At 43.9% G+C, this 23300-nt stretch overlaps 1 protein-coding gene across 1 annotated transcript in view; it reads left to right on the forward strand.

Annotated features, from left to right (window-relative positions):
• The window catches only part of LOC124545309 (platelet-activating factor acetylhydrolase IB subunit alpha1), a 78942-nt gene that overhangs the window by 17223 nt on the left and 38419 nt on the right, over positions 1–23300 (forward strand). Inside the window, exon 3 of the mRNA XM_047124210.1 lies at positions 2702–2824. Coding sequence (XP_046980166.1) covers positions 2702–2824 — 123 coding nt within the window. The remainder of the gene's footprint in view (positions 1–2701; positions 2825–23300) is intronic.

A 23300-nucleotide genomic window follows, 5' to 3' on the forward strand; every position in this document is an offset into this window, starting at 1 on the left:
CCACCACTTTTTGACGGAATGTCCATTTTTTTTTTAACCTTTTACGTTCCTGCTTGGGGCAAAACGAAACCAAACCTAACAGCTGAACCAAGACTAAGTAAGACTTTAGGTGCTGATGGTTAGGGACTGTCGAGCATTGCGAAGGGTGGTTGCTACAAATTGCATGAAAACAACAGAAGGAATTACACATGAGTGCCAAAGTGCTGCCAGTAGTCTTAGGTAGCACAGTGCCTGTGCATAGTGAGTGAAAAAGAATGGAGTACAGTGGTCAAGCAGCACTTAATACGCCACACATTTCCTTAGTCAGTGCTGAGCTACACTTGAGGTGGCGTGAAAAGCAACACCGCAGGTCAGTGGATGACTGGAAGTGAATGATTTGGGGTGATGAGTCACAGTATACCTTGTGGAAATTCAGTGGAAGGGCTTGGATATGACAAAGGCCTGGAGAATATTGCGTGCCATCACGTGTAGTGCCAACAGTGAAAAACGGAGGAGATGGTGTTAAGGTATAATATGTTTTTAGGATGTGGGCCCATTATTGCACTTAAGAAAATTCTAAATATGAAAGATTATGAACATATTTTAGTGCTTTGTTCATTGCATACAGTAGAGGAACAGTTTGGGAATGATGACTGACTGTATCAACATGACAGTGCACCTTGTCATAATGCGCCATCTGTGAGGCAATGGTTTGTGGACAACGAAATTCCTGAAATGGAGTGGTACGCATCACTACCTTCTCTGGATTCAGCTCCCGGGAAAGAGTTGGCTGGTATTCCAGGACACTCATTGACACACCTCGTTGAAAGTGTCCCCAGCAGAGTTGAAGCCATCATAAAGGCGAACGGTGGACATGCTCCATGTTGATAGTGGGCTTACTTGCATTCTGCCAAGTTGTTTAAATTTTAGTCACAATATTTCAATGACTGACAGGGCTATCTTGTTCAGGTGATGCAAGTATAATGTTGTGTGTTATCGCTGACTGGATGCTAACCATTTTGTTTGAGTACACAGCAAAACATGCAGCACCTGAAAAAAATGACTGGGTCGGTCATCGAAATATTGTGTCTAAAATGGAAACAGCAACTCGGCAGTTCAACTGGAAACAGACTATTAATAAATCATGCCAAGAAAACCTGAGAAATCTCACAGCTCATATTAATGTCCAGCAATATATATGGTCCAGTGACATTAATGTGATCACTGACTATGATCAGTATCAACATGCAGTAACCATTCAGCGATGGCTGGCAGCACTAATGGTGGAAGGTGCATAAACTGTTTCAGGACGACATGGAAAACAGTGCAGTCATTGTCATAATGTGGAAGCAGTGAGACTTCTTACCAGATGTTCCAAAGGATGTGATCTTTGGGAAGTATTTCTGAAACAGTTAAGTTTGGAAATTGGTCACATGCTGTTGTGGTTAAAATATACCGTGCATAGCAAAATGATGCAATCCAAAATGGGCACCTAGAGACCTGGTGTAGCACGGGCCACAATGTCAGGAGTGAACAATGACTGGGAGGTGTAGACAGCTGAATAGACACAACTGTTGAGCAACTGATTGCCCAGATGAACCAAGAGACTACCAACGGTGTCTGCTCGATGACTGTTCAGCGAACATTGCTGTGTATGGTACTCTGCAGCAAGCACGTGGTTCATCACCCATGCTGTCTACTGTTCTTCTGCAACAAAGAGTAGAGTATGCAAGCCAGTGCCACAACTTTATGTCCATTGGGTGATGACAGGTAGCCTTTTCACAAGAGTCATGTTTGCTCCAGGGGATAAACGGCCATTGGTGTGTATGATGTGAAACGTTTGAAAGCAAACACCCAGCAACAATCATTGCACCAGACCAGAAAGGGAGCATTATGATCGGGTAATATTTTTGTGGGATTCCCTGGGTGATCTAGTTATTCTGGAAGGTAAAGTGGATCAACACAAGTATGCGTCTATCTTTGGAGACCATGTCCACCCATATGCCCAGTTGTTTTCCTCGGGATGATGGCGTCTGTGTACAGGGCAGTGCAATGTGTTACACAGCTCATGGTGTATGTGCGTCATTCAAAGAGCACCAGGATTAGTTTGCCATAATCCCCTGGTCACTAAACTCTCTGGATTTTAACCCAATCGAGAATCTGTTGGACCACATCAGTTAGGCTGTTCGTGCCAAACTCAACTGAGAAATGCAGCTGGCCATGGCTCTGGAGTCAACATGGCTCCACATCTCTGCTGATACTTTCCAGAACATCATTTACTCTCTTCCTGCATGTCTGACAGTGGTCCACACTGCAAAAAGTTGTTGTTTAGGCTTGTGGCAGATGGTCAAATTAATGTGACTGGACAATGTTTGTCTGGATACTTTCGATCAGTGTATGCAGGACTAAATCTGGAAAATACACGTTTTTTCGCTTCCTGCCTGAAATTTTATCACCTAACCCTCATAGCATGAGTTCAGGATATAGTGTCCTTCCATCTTCAGGCTTGTATTCAGTTTGATTGATTAAAAGAAGTAAGGCATATGTTAATAGTGCTGTATTCAGTTTTTTAATTGTTTGTAATAGTGCTTAAGTCTCGGAGAAATTAAGTTTCGTCGCCTTGTATAATTTTCAGGAGCATCGATGCTAACATGTAATATATCCATGTAGAGAGTTGTTATGGATAACTAACATAACATTGACTGTTTTGTGATTGGTGCAGGTTGTTGTTTTACATGTTGGAACAAATAATTTGGGATTTACTCCAGAAGAAATTGTTGAAGGAATAATGGAAATTGTGAATGTAATACAGGAGAAACAACCGGAGGCTTACATTGTTGTACTGGTAAGTTGTTTATCATAATTAAAATAATACTTCATCATAATCTTGTGTTTTCCCTTTACTACCTTTCAGTAATGTGACAATGAACTGTTGGCATTTTTGAATGTAATAATGTGGCCATCACATATCTGAACTTCTATTCTTTCTTTGTTCACTGTGTATCATGTTTCTGAATGGAGGAATTCATTGTTTACCACTGTGTCTTCACACCTAGAAGAAGCTTTGATTATTTTGGGAGGTCGCTATCAATTCAAAGTGAGATTCAAACAGATTTCTTTGTTCACTCCCACATTTGGATGGCAGATTTCCTCCCAAGCCCCCAATAATTAGTGTAAAATATGTCAACTCAAACTTCTCCATATACAGATCTTAGTGTCGAGTCATGTATGGAGTGGTAGTAATACTATTTTGTTATAAATTAACAGACACCTTCACTAGAATGAAAGTAATAAGTAACTTAATCTTGGGTGAAAACCTGTATGAAAATAGATTTCTGCTTACAGAATAGAGGAGACAGCTCACTATCCTGACACAATAACTGGAAAGTAGAAAGAGAGATGATAATGAATGTGCTCACATGATTATGTGCATGGGAGCAGCTTGGGCATACAGAAGGAGATGGGGAGACTGTATGAGAACTTTAAGAAAGTAGTACAAGAGGGAGGTGAATGGTCTAGAGAAAGACAAAGAGGTAAAGATAGGAAGGTACTGAGCTAGAAGAAAATATAAAAGAATGACTGTGGCAAGCATGGTGGTGGCATTGTTCAGTGGGTTGGAAACAGAAGAAAAGACACACACATGGAGCACAGGGACTATTTGAGATGTCTCTCTGACAGGGTGGTGGGAATGGGGCCTATATTGAATGTGTCATTCTGTACAGTTCAGAACAGCTTTTTGGTGAGAAGGAGGTTTTGTAAATCAGATGTTGGTGTTGACTTCATTATGCTGGGCAACGCACCCTGCAACAGGGTGATTCGGTACGCCCTTGAACAGACTAGTGATGGCAGTAAAGTTTGTAGATCGTGTACCTGTTCATACTGGTGGCCCCCTTACAACCTCGTTCCCCTCTCTGACTACTTCTTGCTTCTGTCTCTTAGTTTTATTGATTGTCGTTTACAATCACGTTCACCCGGATTTGTCCTTCCTCTCTGAGGTCTATTTGCAGGTTGACAAATATGGGATGGAGGGACCAATGATCTCCTAGTTTGTTCACTTTAACTCCATCAATCCAATCCAGTCCAACCTCACAGGTGGCCCTTCCTACAATCTGCTCACAACGAGAAAAACAAGGGCTCCCTAATTCTTAGTCAGCAGAATTCAGCAGAAGTTGGTCGACTTTAGCTTGCTTGTGTTTTGTGTCTGACAGCTGCCAATCTCTGATCTTAATACAAAATCTTGTGTAGCCTTTGCAAAGTAATTGTTGTGCAGTATTGTGTTGTACTGCAAGTTAATACCTCTACTGATGAGTGACAAAGTGGTTGTTGGCTCGTGATGGGCAGCACCAAATACACTTTCCACTCCTCGGGGGGGGGGGGGGGGGGGGGGGGGAAGAGCAAGTTTAAGTACCTTACAGAATGGAGCAAGAACAATAATTAATAGGGTCACTGAGTGTTACGAGTGGGAAAGCAAAAGAGTTGTCCATACATCTCTCATTTGATGAGATGAACAAAAACGTTCGTAGAAGAAAGTTTGAGCACTATGACAAAAATTCAGAAATTTTGGAAAGATAATCCTGGGAAATTACCGGAAATTTGCCCCTTTTTGCCAGAAATTTTAATTCAGATATTTCACTTTGACAGTTTTTTCAAGTTATTTTTCCCTTTGTCTGAATTACTTTAAAGTGGCAATTTTGTTTGTGTGTTTTTGTAAAAGCACCATCGTTGATTGTAAAATTCCTTATGTTGTTTCCACTACAAGTTTGCTTTTGGAAAGCGTGTACGGTATCATTTACCCTGTTGGGCCCTTGTTTATGGGAAATCAACTGAAAATAATTTCCTGTGATTCACTGCATGACTAAAGCCACAATAACAGCAACAATTATCAAAACTCCTCTACAGCATAGTGGGTAAGTTGTTCAATTGGTGTGCTGAATGTGGTTACAAGTCGTGTCACATGTCAATTTTTTTTACATCACTATAGGAATGATGGTCTCATGAGCACCGGTACAGAATTGGTAGTAACAAGCATCATTATTCAACATGAAAATATGAAATTCTATTTCATGGCTCCTGTAAGCTATCGGTATTTCTATGTTCCTTTCTCAGTTTTTGCCCTAATCTCAGTTTTTCTTTCATAGATGCACAACACATAGCAGTTGACAGCTGGTACGGTGGCCATTAGATGGATCTGTCTACACCGATTGGAGCACAAATTATATTGATCAGCAGGAAAATGCTCCTATCAGAACAAAAAAGGGGAAAAAGTTCCTGTTTATTTAAAAGACTCTACCTTCCATAGCAACTTCAAAATTTTTCCCAAAAAGTTTGGCATGCAAACACGCTCACACTTTTTTGTAGTATGCCACTCACCTCAAACTCCTACAAGATACCCTGACTGTAACTCAGACACACTAGTCCATTGCTTTTAAGTTTCCCATCCACTCCCAGTTGCCCTTTCTCACTCACTCATTTAACCCAACTCATTGTCATTATCTCTTTGTGTGTCTCTGTTGTTATCTTGTGTGGCAGAGCCACAGTACTATCTGTTCTGTTGTACTACTACAGTCTCCCATCACTTTTGCTATCTCTCTCTTCCTCATTGTCATATACCCTGTACCTCATTATCATTGGCTCTCACCTACTTCCATTTTCTCTTTCTCTTCCACCCCCACTGTCCTCCCCAGCACTATCTCCTTCACTCTTTCCCTAGCAGTGTTCTGTCACTGTCAGCTATGTTCCACTGCCAGTGTGTGCCTCTCTTTCTCTCACTGCCATTGTTCTCTTTGCTTGATCTATAACACAGCCACTGTCTACCTATCTTCTACTATTTATTACTTTCTTGTCTCTTTCCTGCTGCTACTATCTTCTTCTGTCTCAGCATAAAAAACTGTGAATACATTCACATGCCAAAATTTTTGAAGGTGCTGAGCAAGGTAGAATGAGGCAACTGTTACCTTCCTTTTCAGTCAGAATCTTTTAAATAAACGGAAATATATTCATACTTTTTGTGCTCTGATAGGACGATTTTTTTGCAGGTTCCCTTGTTTTCCCTACTGCAGCAGGGTGTGTAACTCATATGAATAGAAATACATTGGTCAGTAAAATTTAGATAGTTTACTTGTGTGAAATTGAAATTATGTTAAATTAATTTTACACTTCAGACAAGAAGTGCAAGAAAATTTTGCATGTACTTTGGTACAACAACATGGACTTCTCAGGTGACAACACACACACTTCACAGCATATTTTCCATGCTGCATCCCTTTATAAACAATGTTTTCACCTAAAATCAGATTCTATGTAGGTGTTTTATGTGTAAAAGTAGGATAACTTTGAACGTTGTATCTCAGAAAAATATAATGATATGAATAAAAAGGTTGTTAAAGATTTGGATCTTAGGAATATACCACAAAAATTTGAGCCATTTGCTGTGCATAGTCATCTTGGAGTCTTGGACCACATCAGATGCAAAAAGAGCTTATTTTTTCCATTTGCCGTTCAATTGTATAATATTCGTACTTAGACACTGTACTGTAGGATACTGAAATAAGGTGATCCTTCGGTTAGTTATATAAATGGTACGTAGCCCAAGGGCTATCCAAAACACTTGACTCTACCATCTTGTCCCTAATAAAACCTGAAGTTTGACCACCAAAAAAATCCCATTTCCATGCATGGTGTTCTGCAACATACATATGTTGTTGCAAGCATACTGATGGGTGGGCACAAGTGTAGTGCCAGCACTGACTGCATGATGTAAGTGCAGCTTGTTTCCCCCTCGCTGCTGCTCACACCTAAATAGACCATGTACAGGGAGTCGATTGGTGGAGCTTGCTTCCTGTGCTCCCCACACCCTGAGGATTTGTCCTCCTTTTTGTGAACAGACTGTATGATTAGTTATGAAATGTGAGTGACACGTTGGGAGTAGGTGCTGGACATATGTATTAGACATATTACACCTGGATCACGCAGGAATATGGCAGACAAGCGTTGTTGGGAGCTGGAGTGACATAGTAATGACTAAGGATATTATACAGGTTGAGAGGATAGTGAAATATTGGGAGGGGGCGAGCAAGAAGTGTTCAGAAGTGTAATTCAGAGGCTGTTTTTCAGGGCACTGAGAGGTAAGTGCAGTTGTCTTTAAGAGGAAAGAAAAAAGAAACTAGCTTTCTGGACAAGGATCTTCTCTAAAAGTTTCTGCCCATCTCATCCTCTGTTCATCTACCCTTTTACAAATGTGTATATTTTTCATAATAGTGTTCAGACTATAATTGCAGGCACAAGTAATAAGTGTGAATTTCATACTGGTACAGAATTATCTGTTCTTCTGTGCCTTGCCAAAGATCTTGCACAACCCGTGTCTGCTTTGGGTAATGATTTTTCATAGAATTTTCCTTGCCTTTCTTCAGAACCTACGAGGGTTCCCCAGAAAGTAATGCACTGCATTTTTTTCTCAGCCAAAAACAATGCTATGAATGCTAAGCATTTTGTATGTATTATTTGAATTCTCCTGAGAGAGCGGCGTCAAGTTTCCGTCACTTCCGGTAGATAGCATAGCTGCAGGACAGTTTCAAAATGGCATCTGTAGGTGATGGATGTTACAAGCAACGTGCCATCATTGAATTTCTCACTGCAGAGAAAGAAACCGTGGGGAATATTTACAAACATTTCTGCAAAGTCAATGGATCATCTGCTGCCGACCGAAGTACAGTTAGTCGCTGGGCATGGAGGGTGAGATCATCAGAAAGCACTTTGGCAGAGCTCCACAATTTGCAATGGTCAGGGAGACCATCCACGGCTGTCACACCTGACAGCCCTGACCAAGCCCCCCTGAACCACAGCAAACACTAAAAGATGGTGCGCAAACTGGACTATGTAGCAAGGCTTATGATCCAAACAGACCCAGTCTGTCACTGGAAACTATTCAAGATGATGATGGTGATGATGATGAATAACAAAAGTTGTTTCAGAATGTCACACCTCACCTTGTCAGTAGTGTGATTGAAATCCCCATCTGATCATCCCAGCAAGAATTGATATTTCTTATATCACTACAGGCAAATAATGGAGGGTACCTTCAGTAAGACGATGGCCCTTTCCTTCTCTAATCTTCTGCAGTTGACTTTGTGAGATTATTTAATAGAAACCCTTACCAAACACTTGGTATAATGAATTTATATTATACTGAGGCTCAAAGGGTGTGCATTCATTGCTGTGGCAACTAACTTAATACTGTGCTAACGTATTGTGACGGTGTTATTTGAAAATACATCCAAATAACCATGCAGTGATTAATCACAAACAAACATCTAATGTGTGTAGTACACACCAATACTCCTATCTGTGTCATAGTTGGATGTTGGTAGACCATAAGTTGAAAAGATTAAACAAAACCCTCAGATTATCTTTTGCTTTGATAGAACGTATTATGTTGGTTACAGAAAGTTTCTGATGGGGAAAAAAATTCTTAAATTGTTTCCCCTCTTTCAGTATGTCAAGAAGAAACCTATGTGTATAATCCTCACTTCTAGTCACATTAATGTGTGTGCAAATATCTAATTGCAATAGTGTTAATAATCTCAAAAAAAAATTTACAGTGTGTACAAACAAAAACATTTTTTAATTTGCCAACACACAAACTATAATGAAATGCCTCATTTATTTGTACCACTCAAATACACTTAACAATAAAGATTTTCTATCAGTTTCCACGAGTTACTTTTACAATATTCCACCAAAATTATTTGTCAAGCCCAGTCGGTTAAATAAATAATTACAGTTGTTACAAATCATCTTTTTACGTGTACATCTTAATCTACAAGAAAGCTTACAAAAAAAGAAACAGCTGGTTGCATCATGTCCAGTATTATAAACTACTTTCCACAAATAATCTTTTTCAAAGGTTAATTCATTTGCCATCACCAATGATGAGGGATCTTCTGTGGCATTTTATCTTGTTGGAATGATGGGGGTGTGTTCTGTTGATGTTCTCTGTCTGACACCTGGTGTCTGAAAAACGTATTGGCTGGTTTCTTGCAGCACTGCTAGATTGCGCCATTGTCTGCTTGCTTGTGTCTCATACATGGAAACAAAAACACAGCAGCATCAGCTTTTAGCAGCTCTTTTAGATGTTCTTATCCTACCTTAATAATAACTCTCTGATATACATATTTTTGACAGTCAAGCAGCATACGTATAAGATCAAATAGAAAACCACTAAATAACAAAATTGCATTCATTAAATGACATTGCCAAGATGATTCTTAAACCACCACTGGCATTTTGTTGATCATCAGTTTGCTTAGTTTTCTTCTTCATTTTTTAACAATGCGATGAAATCATTCCATTTTTTTCTTTTCATGTTTTCTCTCATTCCACATTTCACTTCTGAACAGTTCCGTGCTCAAGACAAACAAATACAGAAACTAGTCAAGTATTATACAATAGACAAAAATGTAGGATCTGTGGTTGCAATGATTAGAAATAAAAAGATATCAACATTTTATAATAAGAGATCAAAAGGAGAATTTTTGTTTGATAATACTGGATCACTTGTGTTAAGGAAAGCTTTCTATGTCTGGATTAATTTGCTTATAAATTCTTCTTGCCTTGGATTATTTTCTTCCATTCACCAGATAGTGGATATTATAAAATTCTTTCTGCTGCATCTTCCACAACAGACAATTATTTGCTGTTCTCTTTGGTCTGATTCCTAGACTTTTTCTTACCCTTAATCTAAATTCTGCATTAAGGTGCTTCATTCAACAGTTCCTAAAGGTGTGCCTTCTTTTAGACCACAAGGACTGTTTTGTCATAGAATTTTAGCCTTTGATATCTATTGACTTTTATCTCTTGATTGTATTTGTTATCTTTTTTCTACTTCGTTCGCTGCTGCTTTGGCAGAAAAGTTAAGTAATAACAGCAAAGAGCTGCTGTCGTATCATAAACGGATTTTTATTTACATGATTTAAAATCTCATTTTGTTAGTTTTTTACTTTTATTTCGTGGACTTGCATTTCGTAGGTATTGTAAGTGTATAATGTTCTTAGTGCTTCAATTTAATTTTTATCAGAATTACGAACCTACGAAGATGGTTTATACTTTCAGCAGAGATTTCTGTACGTCCATTGAAACCTACTCAATGAACACGAAATCCAGGAATTGAAGGTCACAAATTGCCTCTCATGTTATGAAGCTCAGAAAAAAATGATCGTTGGTGTCCAGTTACATTGAAAGGTCATCATCAGTACCTGTTGTATTTACTCCTTCAGCATCAACATTTTGTAGTAACAAAAATAGACTTGAGCATGGGGCTGATACGCCCTTTGTTCTCGTAGCTCCTGCTGCACTATCTTTGGGAACTACTCACTGTACCTGGCTAGAGAAGCAGCAGCTTAAAGTAGTGAAAGAGGAGGAGGAGGAGAAGAAGAAGAAATATCAAAAGAAGTCTACACGGGCGATCTCGGAGGCGCTAGATACTATCTCGCTGTTGGACTCCAAACCATTGTACATTGATGTTTCGCCTCCCACTAATAACGCAAGTTTGCAGCTCGTGATCTAGGGTCTATTGTTGCAGCCTCTGGATCACGGGGTCCCGGGTTTGATTCCCAGCCTGGTTGGGGATTTTCTCTGCCCGGGAACTGGGTGTTTGTGTTGTCCTCATCATTTGTGAGAGTGACTAGATTGAATTGTAAAAAGAAAATGGACTGTGTACAAATTGGGACTTCGTATGGGCGTGATGACTGCGCAGTTGAGCGCCCCACAAACCAAACATCATCACCACAACCAATAACAGACAGTGAGCGTGGAGTGTGACCCGTCATCCTGGCTTCTTCAAGCCTAACTGGGACATCCTTAACGTAATGATCAAGTGGAACTGCAGTGGATATTACTGTCAGTTGCCATAACTACAACTACTAAACACTTCTATTTTGTTCTGTGATCCATGTTGCTCTTCAAGAAACACACTTCACTGATAACCATTTCCCAAATATTTGAGGATACCATGCATTTTGTTGGAACTTCACGGGTGTAGAGAGAGCATCTGGTTTACAAAAATGTTGGCAATGAGTGAATTCCCGTTCGTACTACTTTGTAAACAAAGCAGTGTGAATGCAAACGACTGTGGCAATCACCATTTGTAAACTTTATTTACCTCCGGCGAGGACACCTAATTACCATGGGGATTTCAGTGTGCACGAGTCCCTGTGGGGAAACACCACTTTTTTTGGTAGCGGCCTTGTGATTGAGCAGTTTCTTTCCATTCTTGATCTTTGTCCCCTCAGTGACAGTACTCCTTCCCAATTCAATGTGGTCCATTACACCTTTTTGGCTATTGACCTTATGATCTCTTCCCCTTCACTCAGTGGTGTTTACACAATGCTACTTGTGACTTTCCAGTGTACCTGTCACTTCCTTGTCACGAACTAACTGACCGATTACCATGTTGAGTGCTTCAAAGAACTAACTGGCAGTAGTTTGTCTCTGCTGTTACATATGCCCCTCTGCCTCAGTCCCCCATCATATTGCATCACAAACTTTTTCCCCCCAGGGGGTCCACAACTCTTTTGTGGATACGTGCGTAGCGAGCACGGGACCCCGAGCTAATGTGGCCCTCCTTCCTTTCCGGGCTGCACACCCTCCCTTTCCGCATCCTTCCCCGTCCCCCATCTTCGCCCCCTCACCCCTGGCTCTTTCCTTCCCTTTCTCCCCCTCTGGGAGTATGGTTTGTGCCTACGTCCGGAGACGGACGCTCGAAACTGTTACAAATTCCTTGCTTTCTACACTTGCAAGTCTTCGTCCTTCCTCTGTCCTTCTCTTTTCCTTCCCTCTTCTCTTTGCCCTTTTCTCCGCTGCGGCATTTGAGACCCCTCTTCTTTCCTTTCCCTTTCTCTTTTTCCTCCCTGTGCGTGACTGAAGGCCGACCCACGCACTTCCATGCGTAGCCGGTGACGGGGTAACGCGTAATTCCCCGCCCCGGGTAAACAGGTATGACACGTACGTACCCGCTGGTAACGGCCAGGCCCAGGGAGGGGTGATTACCCGAGCTGATACCTTCCGAAAGTGCCGATTGGTCCCTCCGTCCGTTTGTCGGGAGGTGTGACCTAAGGTGTGAACAATCAGCTAAGGCGGGAGTGCCCTCAGAGAGGGCCCCCACAAGGGAGGAGCGCGCCATCGGAGACGCCTGTAATCATGGGGGATTCTTCCGCAATGGTTTCCTCACCTTCCACTATGTCTGCTCACAAGCGTAAGTTCACTGAGTCTCAGCCACAGACAGTTCTTCCATTGTTGCCACAGTTCCTTGTTGTTTCTCGGTCTGACGAAGGTCACGACTTCTCCACGGTCAACCCTTTCATTATTCAGAAAGGTGTCGAAGCAATTGCAGGTCCTGTAAAGTCTTGTTCCAGATTACGGAATGGCACTCTGTTGTTAGAAACAGTCAGTGCCGTCCAGGCACAAAAATTGCTGCGTACCTCACTACTGCACACCTTCCCTGTCCAGGTGGAACCGCACCGTACTTTAAATTCCTCGCGTGGAGTCGTTTATACACCCTCCCTCGATGGATTGTCTGACGAAGAAATTCAGCACTACCTGTCTGACCAGGGCGTAACGGCTGTTCATAGGGTTATGAAAAGGGTTGACACGAACATCATTCCAACCCGCACTGTCTTCTTGACATTTGACAAAGTTCAACTCCCATCAAAAATCAAAGGAGGCTATGAGATAATTTCCGTTTGCCCTTACGTCCCAAACCCTACGCGTTGCTATCGGTGTCAGCGGTTCAGTCACATCAGCCACTCCTGTTCCAATCCGGCCAAATGTGTTACGTATGGCAAGGATGTTCCATGAGGGTGCTTGTCCACCTCCATCCCCTCGCTGCATCAACTGTATGGGTGGCCACGCCGCTTCCTCTCGAGATTGTCCCGTTTTTAAGGACGAAAAGCTCATCCAGGAAATTGTTGTTGTTGTTGTTGCGGTCTTCAGTCCTGAGACTGGTTTGATGCAGCTCTCCATGCTACTCCATCCTGTGCAAGCTTCTTCATCTCCCAGTACCTACTGCAACCTACATCCTTCTGAATCTGCTTAGTGTATTGATCTCTTGGTCTCCCTCTACGATTTTTACCCTCCACGCTGCCCTCCAATGCTAAATTTGTGATCCCTTGATGCCTCAAAACATGTCCTACCAACCGATCCCTTCTTCTAGTCAAGTTGTGCCACAAACTTCTCTTCTCCCCAATCCTATTCAATACCTCCTCATTAGTTACGTGATTTACCCACCTTATCTTCAGCATTCTTCTGTAGCACCACATTTCAAAAGCTTCTATTCTCTTCTTTTTCAAACTAGTTACCGTCCATGTTTCACTTCCATACATGGCTACACTCCATACAAATACTTTCAGAAACGACTTCCTGACACTTAAATCTATATTCGATGTTAACAAATTTCTCTTCGTCAGAAACGATTTCCTTGCCATTGCCAGTCTACATTTTATATCCTCTCTACTTCGACCATCATCAGTTATTTTACTCCCTAAATAGCAAAACTCCTTTACTACTTTAAGTGTCTCATTTCCTAATCTAATCCCCTCAGCATCACCCGATTTAATTTGACTACATTCCATTATCCTCGTTTTGCTTTTGTTGATGTTCATCTTATATCCTCCTTTCAAGACACTGTCCATTCCGTTCAACTGCTCTTCCAAGTCCTTTGCTGTCTCTGACAGAATTACAATGTCATCGGCGAACCTCGAAGTTTTTATTTCTTCTCCATGGATTTTAATACCTACTCCGAATTTTTCTTTTGTTTCCTTTACTGCTTGCTCAATATACAGATTGAATAACATCGGGGAGAGGCTACAACCCTGTCTCACTCCTTTCCCAACCACTGCTTTCCTTTCATGCCCCTCGACTCTTATAACTGCCATCTGGTTTCTGTACAAATTGTAAATAGCCTTTCGCTCCCTGTATTTTACACCTGCCACCTTCAGAATTTGAAAGAGAGTATTCCAGTTAACGTTGTCAAAAGCTTTCTCTAAGTCTACAAATGCTAGAAACGTAGGTTTGCCTTTTCTTAATCTTTCTTCTAAGATAAGTCGTAAGGTTAGTATTGCCTCACGTGTTTCAACATTTCTACGGAATCCAAACTGATCTTCTCCGAGGTCCGCTTCTACCAGTTTTTCCATTCGTCTGTAAAGAATTCGCGTTTGTACTTTGCAGCTGTGACTTATTAAACTGATAGTTCGGTAATTTTCACATCTGTCAACACCTGCTTTCTTTGGGATTGGAATTATTATATTCTTCTTGAAGTCTGTGGGTATTTCGCCTGTCTCATACATCTTGCTCACCAGATGGTAGAGTTTTGTCATGACTGGCTCTCCCAAGGTCATCAGTAGTGCTAATGGAATGTTGTCTACTCCCGGGGCCTTGTTTCGACTCAGGTCTTTCAGTGCTCTGTCAAACTCTTCACGCAGTATCTTATCTCCCATTTCTTCTTCATCTACATCCTCTTCCATTTCCATAATATTGTCCTCAAGTAGATCGCCCTTGTATAAACCCTCTATATACTCCTTCCACCTTTCTGCCTTCCCTTCTTTGCTTAGAACTGGATTGCCATCTGAGCTCTTGATATTCATACAAGTGGTTCTCTTCTCTCCAAAGGTCTCTTTAATTTTCCTGTAGGCAGTATCTATCTTACCCCTAGTGAGATAAGCCTCTACATCGTTACATTTGTCCTCTAGCCATCCCTGGTTAGCCATTTTGCATTTCCTGTCGATCTCATTTTTGAGACGTTTGTATTCCTTTTTGCCTGCTTCATTTACTGCATTTTTATATTTTCTCCTTTCGTCAATTAAATTCAATATTTCTTCTGTTACCCAAGGATTTCTATTAGCCCTCGTCTTTTTACCTACTTGATCCTCTGCTGCCTTCACTACTTCATCCCTCAAAGTTACCCATTCTTCTTCTAAGGTATTTCTTTCCCCCATTCCTGTCAATTGTTCCCTTATGCTCTCCCTGAAACTCTCTACAACCTCTGGTTCTTTCAGTTTATCCAGGTCCCATCTCCTTAAATTCCCGCCTTTTTGCAGTTTCTTCAGTTTCAATCTGCAGTTCATAACCAATAGATTGTGGTCAGAATCCACATCTGCCCCTGGAAATGTCTTACAATTTAAAACCTGGTTCCTAAATCTCTGTCTTACCATTATGTAATCTATCTGATACCTTTTAGTATCTCCAGGATTCTTCCAGGTATACAACCTTCTTTCATGATTATTGAACCAAGTGTTAGCTATGATTAAGTTATGCTCTGTGCAAAATTCTACAAGGCGGCTTCCTCTTTCATTTCTTCCCCCCAATCCATATTCACCTACTATGTTTCCTTCTCTCCCTTTTCCTACTGACGAATTCCAGTCACCCATGACTATTAAATTTTCGTCTCCCTTCACTACCTGAATAATTTCTTTTATCTCGTCATACATTTCATCAATTTCTTCATCATCTGCAGAGCTAGTTGGCATATAAAGTTGTACTACTGTAGTAGGCATGGGCTTTGTGTCTATCTTGGCCACAATAATGCGTTCACTATGCTGTTTGTAGTAGCTAACCCGCACTCCTATTTTTTTATTCATTATTAAACCTACTCCTGCATTACCCCTATTTGATTTTGTATTTATAACCCTGTAGTCACCTGACCAGAAGTCTTGTTCCTCCTGCCACCGAACTTCACTAATTCCCACTATATCTAACTTTAACCTATCCATTTCCCTTTTTAAATTTTCTAACCTACCTGCCCGATTAAGGGATCTGACATTCCACGCTCCGATCCGTAGAATGCCAATTTTCTTTCTCCTGATAACGACGTCCTCTTGAGTAGTCCCCGCCCGGAGATCCGAATGGGGGACTATTTTACCTCCGGAATATTTTACCCAAGAGGACGCCATCATCATTTAATCATACAGTAAAGCTGCATGTCCTCGGGAAAAATTACGGCTGTAGTTTCCCCTTGCTTTCAGCCGTTCGCAGTCCCAGCACAGCAAGGCCGTTTTGGTTAATGTTACAAGGCCAGATCAGTCAATTATCCAGACTGTTGCCCCTGCAACTACTGAAAAGGCTGCTGCCCCTCTTCAGGAACCACATGTTTGTCTGGCCTCTCAACAGATACCCCTCCGTTGTGGTTGCACCTACGGTACGGCCATCTGTATCGCTGAGGCACGCAAGCCTCCCCACCAACGGCAAGGTCCATGGTTCATGGGGGGAGGCCAGGAAATTAGAGTAAAGGAAAAGGTGTTGACCTTTGCTGCTCGAAAATTATTCGCCAGTCGTCAGCCCACCGAGCCTCAGTCAGGAAAATACAGCACTGTCCTTGCTTCTCCTCGGCCAACAAAGGAGGCGGCCACGCAGGCTTGCGACCTCACCTTTAGTGCCACAGTCGTCAGATCGGCCAGCGCAAAGATCGCCCTTTCAACCTCACCACTTTCGCGTGCCCACTCTCTGGCTCACCCTTCGTCGAGTTCTGCTAAATCTCGAGCCCAAAAGTCAGACACCAAGACTTCGAAAAAAGAGCATACTCGTGAAGAGTTTTTACGTACCGCAACTTCCCAACCATCGGTTCCTCCTTCCTCTAAACATCATACTTCCAAGAAGGCTACAAAGAAACCCAGTTCCTCTCCTTCTCCGCAAAGGCGTGTCCCATCTACAGCACCACCTGGCGGAAATCGCCCTCGGCCGTCTTCTGTGTCGCCGAGGCGCACTGCTGGCAGCCGATCAACCGGCCGATCGCTGGTGGCAGGAGCTGCTCCTGACCACCCTATGGATCAGGATATTCTGCCTTCGGCTGAATGCCATTCCATGCTGTCGGTCGCAGGCTCTGAGCAGTCGTTGAGTTGATAGCGACCTTGGTCACATTCCTCCATTTTCTGTTCACCCTATGTCCACTATCCACTGGAATATCCGCGGTATTTGAGCCAATCGGGATGAATTGTCGATCCTCTTACGATCCTACTCGCCAGTCATCTTCTGTCTTCAGGAAACAAAGCTGCGTCCCCATGACCGCTTTGTTCTCCCTCATTTTCAGTCCGTCCTATATGATCTCCCCTCTGTTGAAGGCACTCCGGCACATGGAGGACTCATGATTCTTCTCCATGAAACTCTCCATTATCACCCAATCCATTTAAACACTGCCTTCCAAGCTGTCGCCGTCCGTCTTTCTCTTTCCGGATACACGTTCTCTCTTTGTACTGTATACATTCTATCGTCCACACCAATGGCACGAGCTGATCTCCTTCATCTTCTTGGTCAGCTTCCACACCCATATTTGCTGGTTGGGGACTTCAATGCCCACCACCCGCTTTGGGGAACTCCGCATTCTTGTCCACGTGGCTCACTATTGCTAGACGTCTTCCACCAAGCGGATCTCGTTTGCCTCAACACTGGGGTCCCTACATTTTTGTCTGCCTCCATGACAAATTTATCTCATTTGGACCTTGCGGTCGGTACTGTTCCGCTAGCTCGGCGCTTCGAATGGTTTGCCCTTGATGATACACACTAGAGTGACCACTTTCCATGTGTCCTTAGACTGCAGCCTCAACTGCCCTACATGCGCCCGCGACGCTGGAAGTTTGCCCAAGCTGATTGGACACTTTTTTTCGTCTCTAGCGACATTCGATGACTGTCACTTTCCCAGCGTCGACGATGAGGTCACACATATTACCGACGTTATTCTTACAGCTGCGGAACATTCAATACCACGCACCTCTGAATTGCCCCGGCGCCCCCCAGTTCCTTGGTGGAACGAGGCATGCCGTGATGCAATACGTGAGCAGCGACGTGCTCTCCGCGTTTTCCGCCACCATCCTACTTCGGCCAACTGTATCCGCTATAAGCAGTTCCAAGCGCGATGCCGTCGTGTCATCCGCGATAGCAAGAAGGCAAGCTGGAAATTCTTTATTAGCTCATTTAACACCTTCACTGCCTCCTCGGAAGTTTGGAGTCGGCTTCGACAGTTCTCAGGCACGCCTAGTTTCTCCCCGGTCTCTGGGCTCACTGTCGCGCATGACACATTAGTGGACCCCGTCGCAATTTCTAACTCGTTGGGTCAGCACTTTGCTGAGATTTCGAGCTCTTCAAATTACCCGCCAGCGTTTCTCCCGAAGAAACGTGCAGCGGAAGTGCGACCTCTTGCTTTCTCCTCTCAAAATCACGAAAGCTACAATACTGTTTTCTCCATGCGGGAACTACAACATGCACTCTCTTCTTCTCGCTCCTCTGCCCCAGGACCGGATGGTATGCACGTCCAAATGTTGCTGCATTTATCACCCCATAGTCTGCGTTACCTCCTTCGCCTTTATAATCGAATTTGGACCGACAGTACTTTTCCCAGACGATGGCGGGAAGCTATCGTCATTCCTGTTCCGAAACCTGGAAAGGACAAACATCTCCCCTCTAGCTATCGCCCCATTTCTCTCACGAGTAATGTCTGTAAGGTTTTGGAGCATATGGTGAATTACCATTTAGCGTGGTGGCTGGAATCCCGCAGTCTTTTAACACCTGCCGAATGCGGATTCCGAAAGCATCGTTCTGCAGTTGACCATCTTGTTGCTCTCTCCACTTATATCATGAACAATTTTCTCCGGAAACGCCAAACAGTAGCAATATTTTTTGATCTGGAGAGAGCATACGATACCTGTTGGAGGACAGGCATCCTCCGCACACTGTTCTCTTGGGGCTTTCGAGGTCGGCTGCCCCTTTTTCTTCGCGAATTTATGGCAGAGCGCACATTTAGGGTGCGGGTGAACACTACTCTCTCCCGTACTTTCTCCCAAGAAAACGGGGTACCCCAGGGCTCCGTGCTGAGTGTTGCACTGTTTGCCATTACCATCAATCCAATTATGGATTGTCTCCTTCCTAATGTCTCGGGCTCCCTCTTTGTGGACGATTTTGCTATCTACTACAGCTCTCAACGGACCAGCCTTCTTGAACGACGCCTTCAAGGATGTCTCGATCGCCTCCACTCTTGGAGCATCGAAACTGGCTTCCGTTTTTCTCCCAGTAAGACCGTTTGTGTTAATTTTTGGCGACGTAAGGAGTTTCTTCCGCCCTCCTTACATCTAGGTCCTGTCAACCTTCCGTTTTCAAACGTCGCTAAATTCTTGGGTCTTATGTTTGACAGAAAACTGTGCTGGTCGTCCCACGTTTCCTATCTTTCGGCTCGCTGTCTGCGATCCCTTAACACCCTCCGTGTCCTGAATGGTACCTCCTGGGGAGCGGTCCGAGTGGTCCTTCTCTTTCCTTCCACTTTCCTAAAGCCTTCTTGACAACTTGGTGTACAGCACCGCCTTGACTCCGTCCCCGGATCTGCCTGCTCCGTGACCTTTGTCGATTTCCCAAGGATGGTACCCCTTCACTTGTTTATCGTCGGGCATTTGCTGCTCTATGTGCACAAATGACGGACGTCACATTTATTTACACCGACGGCTCGAAAAAATCGTTAGGTGTAGGGAGTGCCTATATTGTTGGCGACACCCCAAATCACTTTCGGCTTCCCGACCAGTGTTCGGTTTATACTGCGGAGCTTTACGCTGTTCTCCAGGCTGTCCACTACATCCGCCGCCATCAGCGGATACAGTACGTTATCTGCTCAGATTCTCTCAGCTCTCTCCTCAGTCTCCAAGCTCTTTATCCTGTGCACCCTCTGGTCCACCGGATTCAGGACTGTCTGCGCTTGCTCCACCTGGGGGGCGTCTTGGTGGCGTTCCTCTGGCTCCCGGGACACGTTGGTATTTGTGGAAATGAGGCGGCCGATATTGAAGCCAAGGCTGCAGTCTCTCTTCCTCGGCCAGCTATTCAATCGATTCCCTTCGCCGATCTACGGAGCGTTTTATGTCGACGTTTTGTTCATTTATGGCACACGCATTGGTTGACACTTCCCCATAATAAATTGCGGGACGTGAAAGCTCTTCCTTGTGCTTGGACCTCTTCCTCCCGAACGCGTCGTCGGGAGGAGGTAACTTTAGCTAGACTCTGGATAGGGCACTGTCATTTTAGCCATCGACATCTTTTAAGCGGCGATCCTCCCCCACTCTGTCCCCACTGCTCTCAGCTGTGGACGGTAAGACACCTTTTAATTGAGTGCCCCTATTTTAATCCGTTACGCTCCCGTCTACAGCTATCGCCTGATATATCGTCGATTTTAGCAGATGACATGCGCTCAGCTGACCGCGTTCTCAAGTTTATTAGTGCCAGCGAAATGACGTCAGCCATTTGAACCTTTTTTTGGGGACAACCAACCCCTTTCTGTAGTGGATTTTTAAGCCTTCCTTCTGCTTTTAGTTTCTCCAATTTTATGACTTTCGTTCCCATTGCTGCTGGTTTTCAATTTCGGTTTTTTACTGTTTCGTAAGTCACGGACCGGGCGTTAATGACCATAGCAGTTTTGTGCCCTAAAAAAAAAAAAAAAAAAAAAGTTTTGGGAGTCATCTTCAACATGATCACTTGCGCCACTGGAGCTGCTCTTCCCTTTTTACAGGTGCCCTCTGCTGCGGACTGGTGCCATGGGCCCTGCAATATCTCAGGTAACATCCTTCACAGATCACTGTCCTCACTTTTAAGTGTGTGTGTGTTCTAAGGACGACTGTCTAATGAAATGCAGTAAGAAAAAATGCGGAGAGTGCTAAGTCTCCTTTTTGGAAACATTCACCTCTTCATCTCAGATGTGGACCAAATGCCGTAGCCCGCTGAGCCACCAAAGATCAAAAACTGTTTCAGGTTTCTTCCTTCATGCTGGTATTTGCACAAATACTTCAATTCTAGTTGAACACCTTGTGACCCAGTCTCCGAAGTTGTCAGTGTCCTCTTCTTATCAGGTTACTTTTCAAGTGCAGAAATGAGAGGTTGAAGGTATCTTTTCAACGTTCACCCTCCCATTACTCCAAATTATGTAATCAATCTTTCACTCATTGGAAACTGCTTTACAGGCACTTGACTCTTCATATGATTCAGCCACAGGTCCCGTTTTATTTGTAACCAAATGATCAAGCCTCAGAAATTTACTCAAATAATCTATCTACTGTGAGGTATCTTCAACTGTATTTGGCTAGAAGGTGTTTCACCTTCGCAATGACGAGATATCGTCTTCCGAATCCCAAAACCAGGCAAAAACCCGATGTCAATTGATATCTACCGACCGATGAGCCTTTTCACTGTGCTGCGCAAACTGCTCAAAAGGATGGTAGCAGATTATGCTGGATTCTCGAATTTCAGTCCTCCATGGGGGTTTACGGTTCTTTTGTGAGCTCGTGCATGGCATCCACGGAACCTTGAGCTATTGCAGCCACTTTTCCCTTCCCGAGCTGCGTTTCTTTCCCTGTGCCCCTCTCTTCTCATCATAGCTCCTTCACTGCTGGCCCCTCCTTCCCCTCTCTCGGTGTTCTTACTGATGTCGACCTGGCTACCCACTTGGTTTCTTCTATTACTTGCGGTTTTATTCTCCTTGTCTTTTCTCTTTTGCCCACCTTTTTGATCACCCTTTGGGGTTTGACCGCTACTTTAAAATTTTCTGTCTGTAGTGTGAGCCATTTGGGGAAGAACTCCCTCCCTAGTGTCTACAGCATGGATTCCTCTCCCTCCCTCCTTCCTTCCCCACCGTAGTCCTTTCTGCCTCGCTAGGTCACCAGGACGTGTAGCCAGTCCATGTGTTGGGGTAGTATGTTGCCATCCGGCAAAACCCTGTGACAATGCAGAGATCACACTTCTGTTACCTGAGCTGTTGCTTCCACAGGAGTGGTTGCTTGTCATTCCAGAGTATTGGAACACCCTACAACAGCCTCTGTGCCAGACGACTCTTGGAGTGGCAGGGTGGCGCCCATGGGGAGAGCCCCTGATGAGAGTGATATCAGGGCTGATGATTTGCATATGAAATGTGTCAAGCTCCAAAAATCTGTCCAGTCTTCTATGGCCATCTCTTCGAGTGGTAACATACCATTGAATGCTGCTTCTAATGGCCCTGCTGCCTCCTCTTCGGTGGCTATACCCTGGAAGGACGGCCAGGTTCACTGTCTTGGGGTGAAACACTTTCCCTGCATCCTCGTATGTACTAAGATGGACGTGGACACATTCACTGCCACAGAGCCATTCTTTTTGAGGAAAATATTGAAGACAAGTTTGATGAAATGGTGTCTCTCAGTAAGGTGTGGCCAGGTTTTCTGTTGATCAAAACCACTTCTGCTGCTCTGTCTGTAGCTCTTTATGGTTGTGATAATCTTGGTGTGTCCCTGTGTCCATTACACCTCAACAAAATTTGAATATTGTCCAGGGAGTCCTTTTTCATAGGGACCTCATCCTTCAAACAGATGAACTCCGGACCAGTCTGGAATGACAGGGTGTTCATTTTGTTTGGCGTGTGCCAATAGGTTATAAGGAAAATCCTACCGATACTGGCGCCTTTATTCTGGCATTTGAGGGAGATCCTCTGTGTGATGACTGTGGACTCTCACTCCATGAGGCAAGCCACTGTGTTCCGCCACCTGTGCATGTTAATTGTCATGTTGACTGTCACTCTCCATGCTTGCCAGATTGCCCGGCTTATAAGTAAGAGAAGAAGATACAAGAATTTGTCTTACACTGAGGCTCATGAGAAATTTGAGTGACTTCACACTGTGTCCATGACTTCTACCTCCCTGTCCTCTCTCTTCCTTACCCCAGCCCCATCCTCCTCTCGTCTCCACCTCCCTGGCCACCTTCCTTCTTCAGCACCTGCCAGTGATGCGACTCCTTCCTGGGACCCCCGCATCTCTCAGGCCACAGGACACATATTCTGGGTGACCCAAGATCGCCTGCTCTCTTTCGGTTCTGGATCTGACAGAAGCCTGCTCTCCCTCTGTGCACTGTCATTCTTAACCTATGAAAGAGGAGTTGGAGGAGGAGGAGGAGGAGAAGAAGAAGAAGAAATACAAGTCCCAACACAAGGTCCCCTGGTGCTCCCAGAGCTGCCATCTCCCCCTCACAACCTGAATCTGACCTCTTATTTATGGATGTTGCCCTGTCCTCGGTGGTGGTGGTGGTGGTTGGTGACCAGGCATTGTGATTGGCTCCAGCCCATTTGCATCCCATTTGGATACCCACTCTGACTTATTCAGTGGAACTGTAAAGCATGCTAACTTCATCTCCCAGAGCTGCAATCCAGTATTGCCTTTTACTCAGTAGCTTGCGTAGTTCCCCAGGAATCTCATTTTACTGATGCTCACTCACTTACCCTTTGTGAGTTCTGTGCATTCTGTTGGAAATGGGTTGCCCCTTTGAGGGCATACGGTGGCACCTTTACATTGGCC

This window comes from Schistocerca americana, chromosome 8 (genome assembly GCF_021461395.2).
Source record: "Schistocerca americana isolate TAMUIC-IGC-003095 chromosome 8, iqSchAmer2.1, whole genome shotgun sequence".
Lineage (NCBI taxonomy): Eukaryota > Metazoa > Arthropoda > Insecta > Orthoptera > Acrididae > Schistocerca > Schistocerca americana.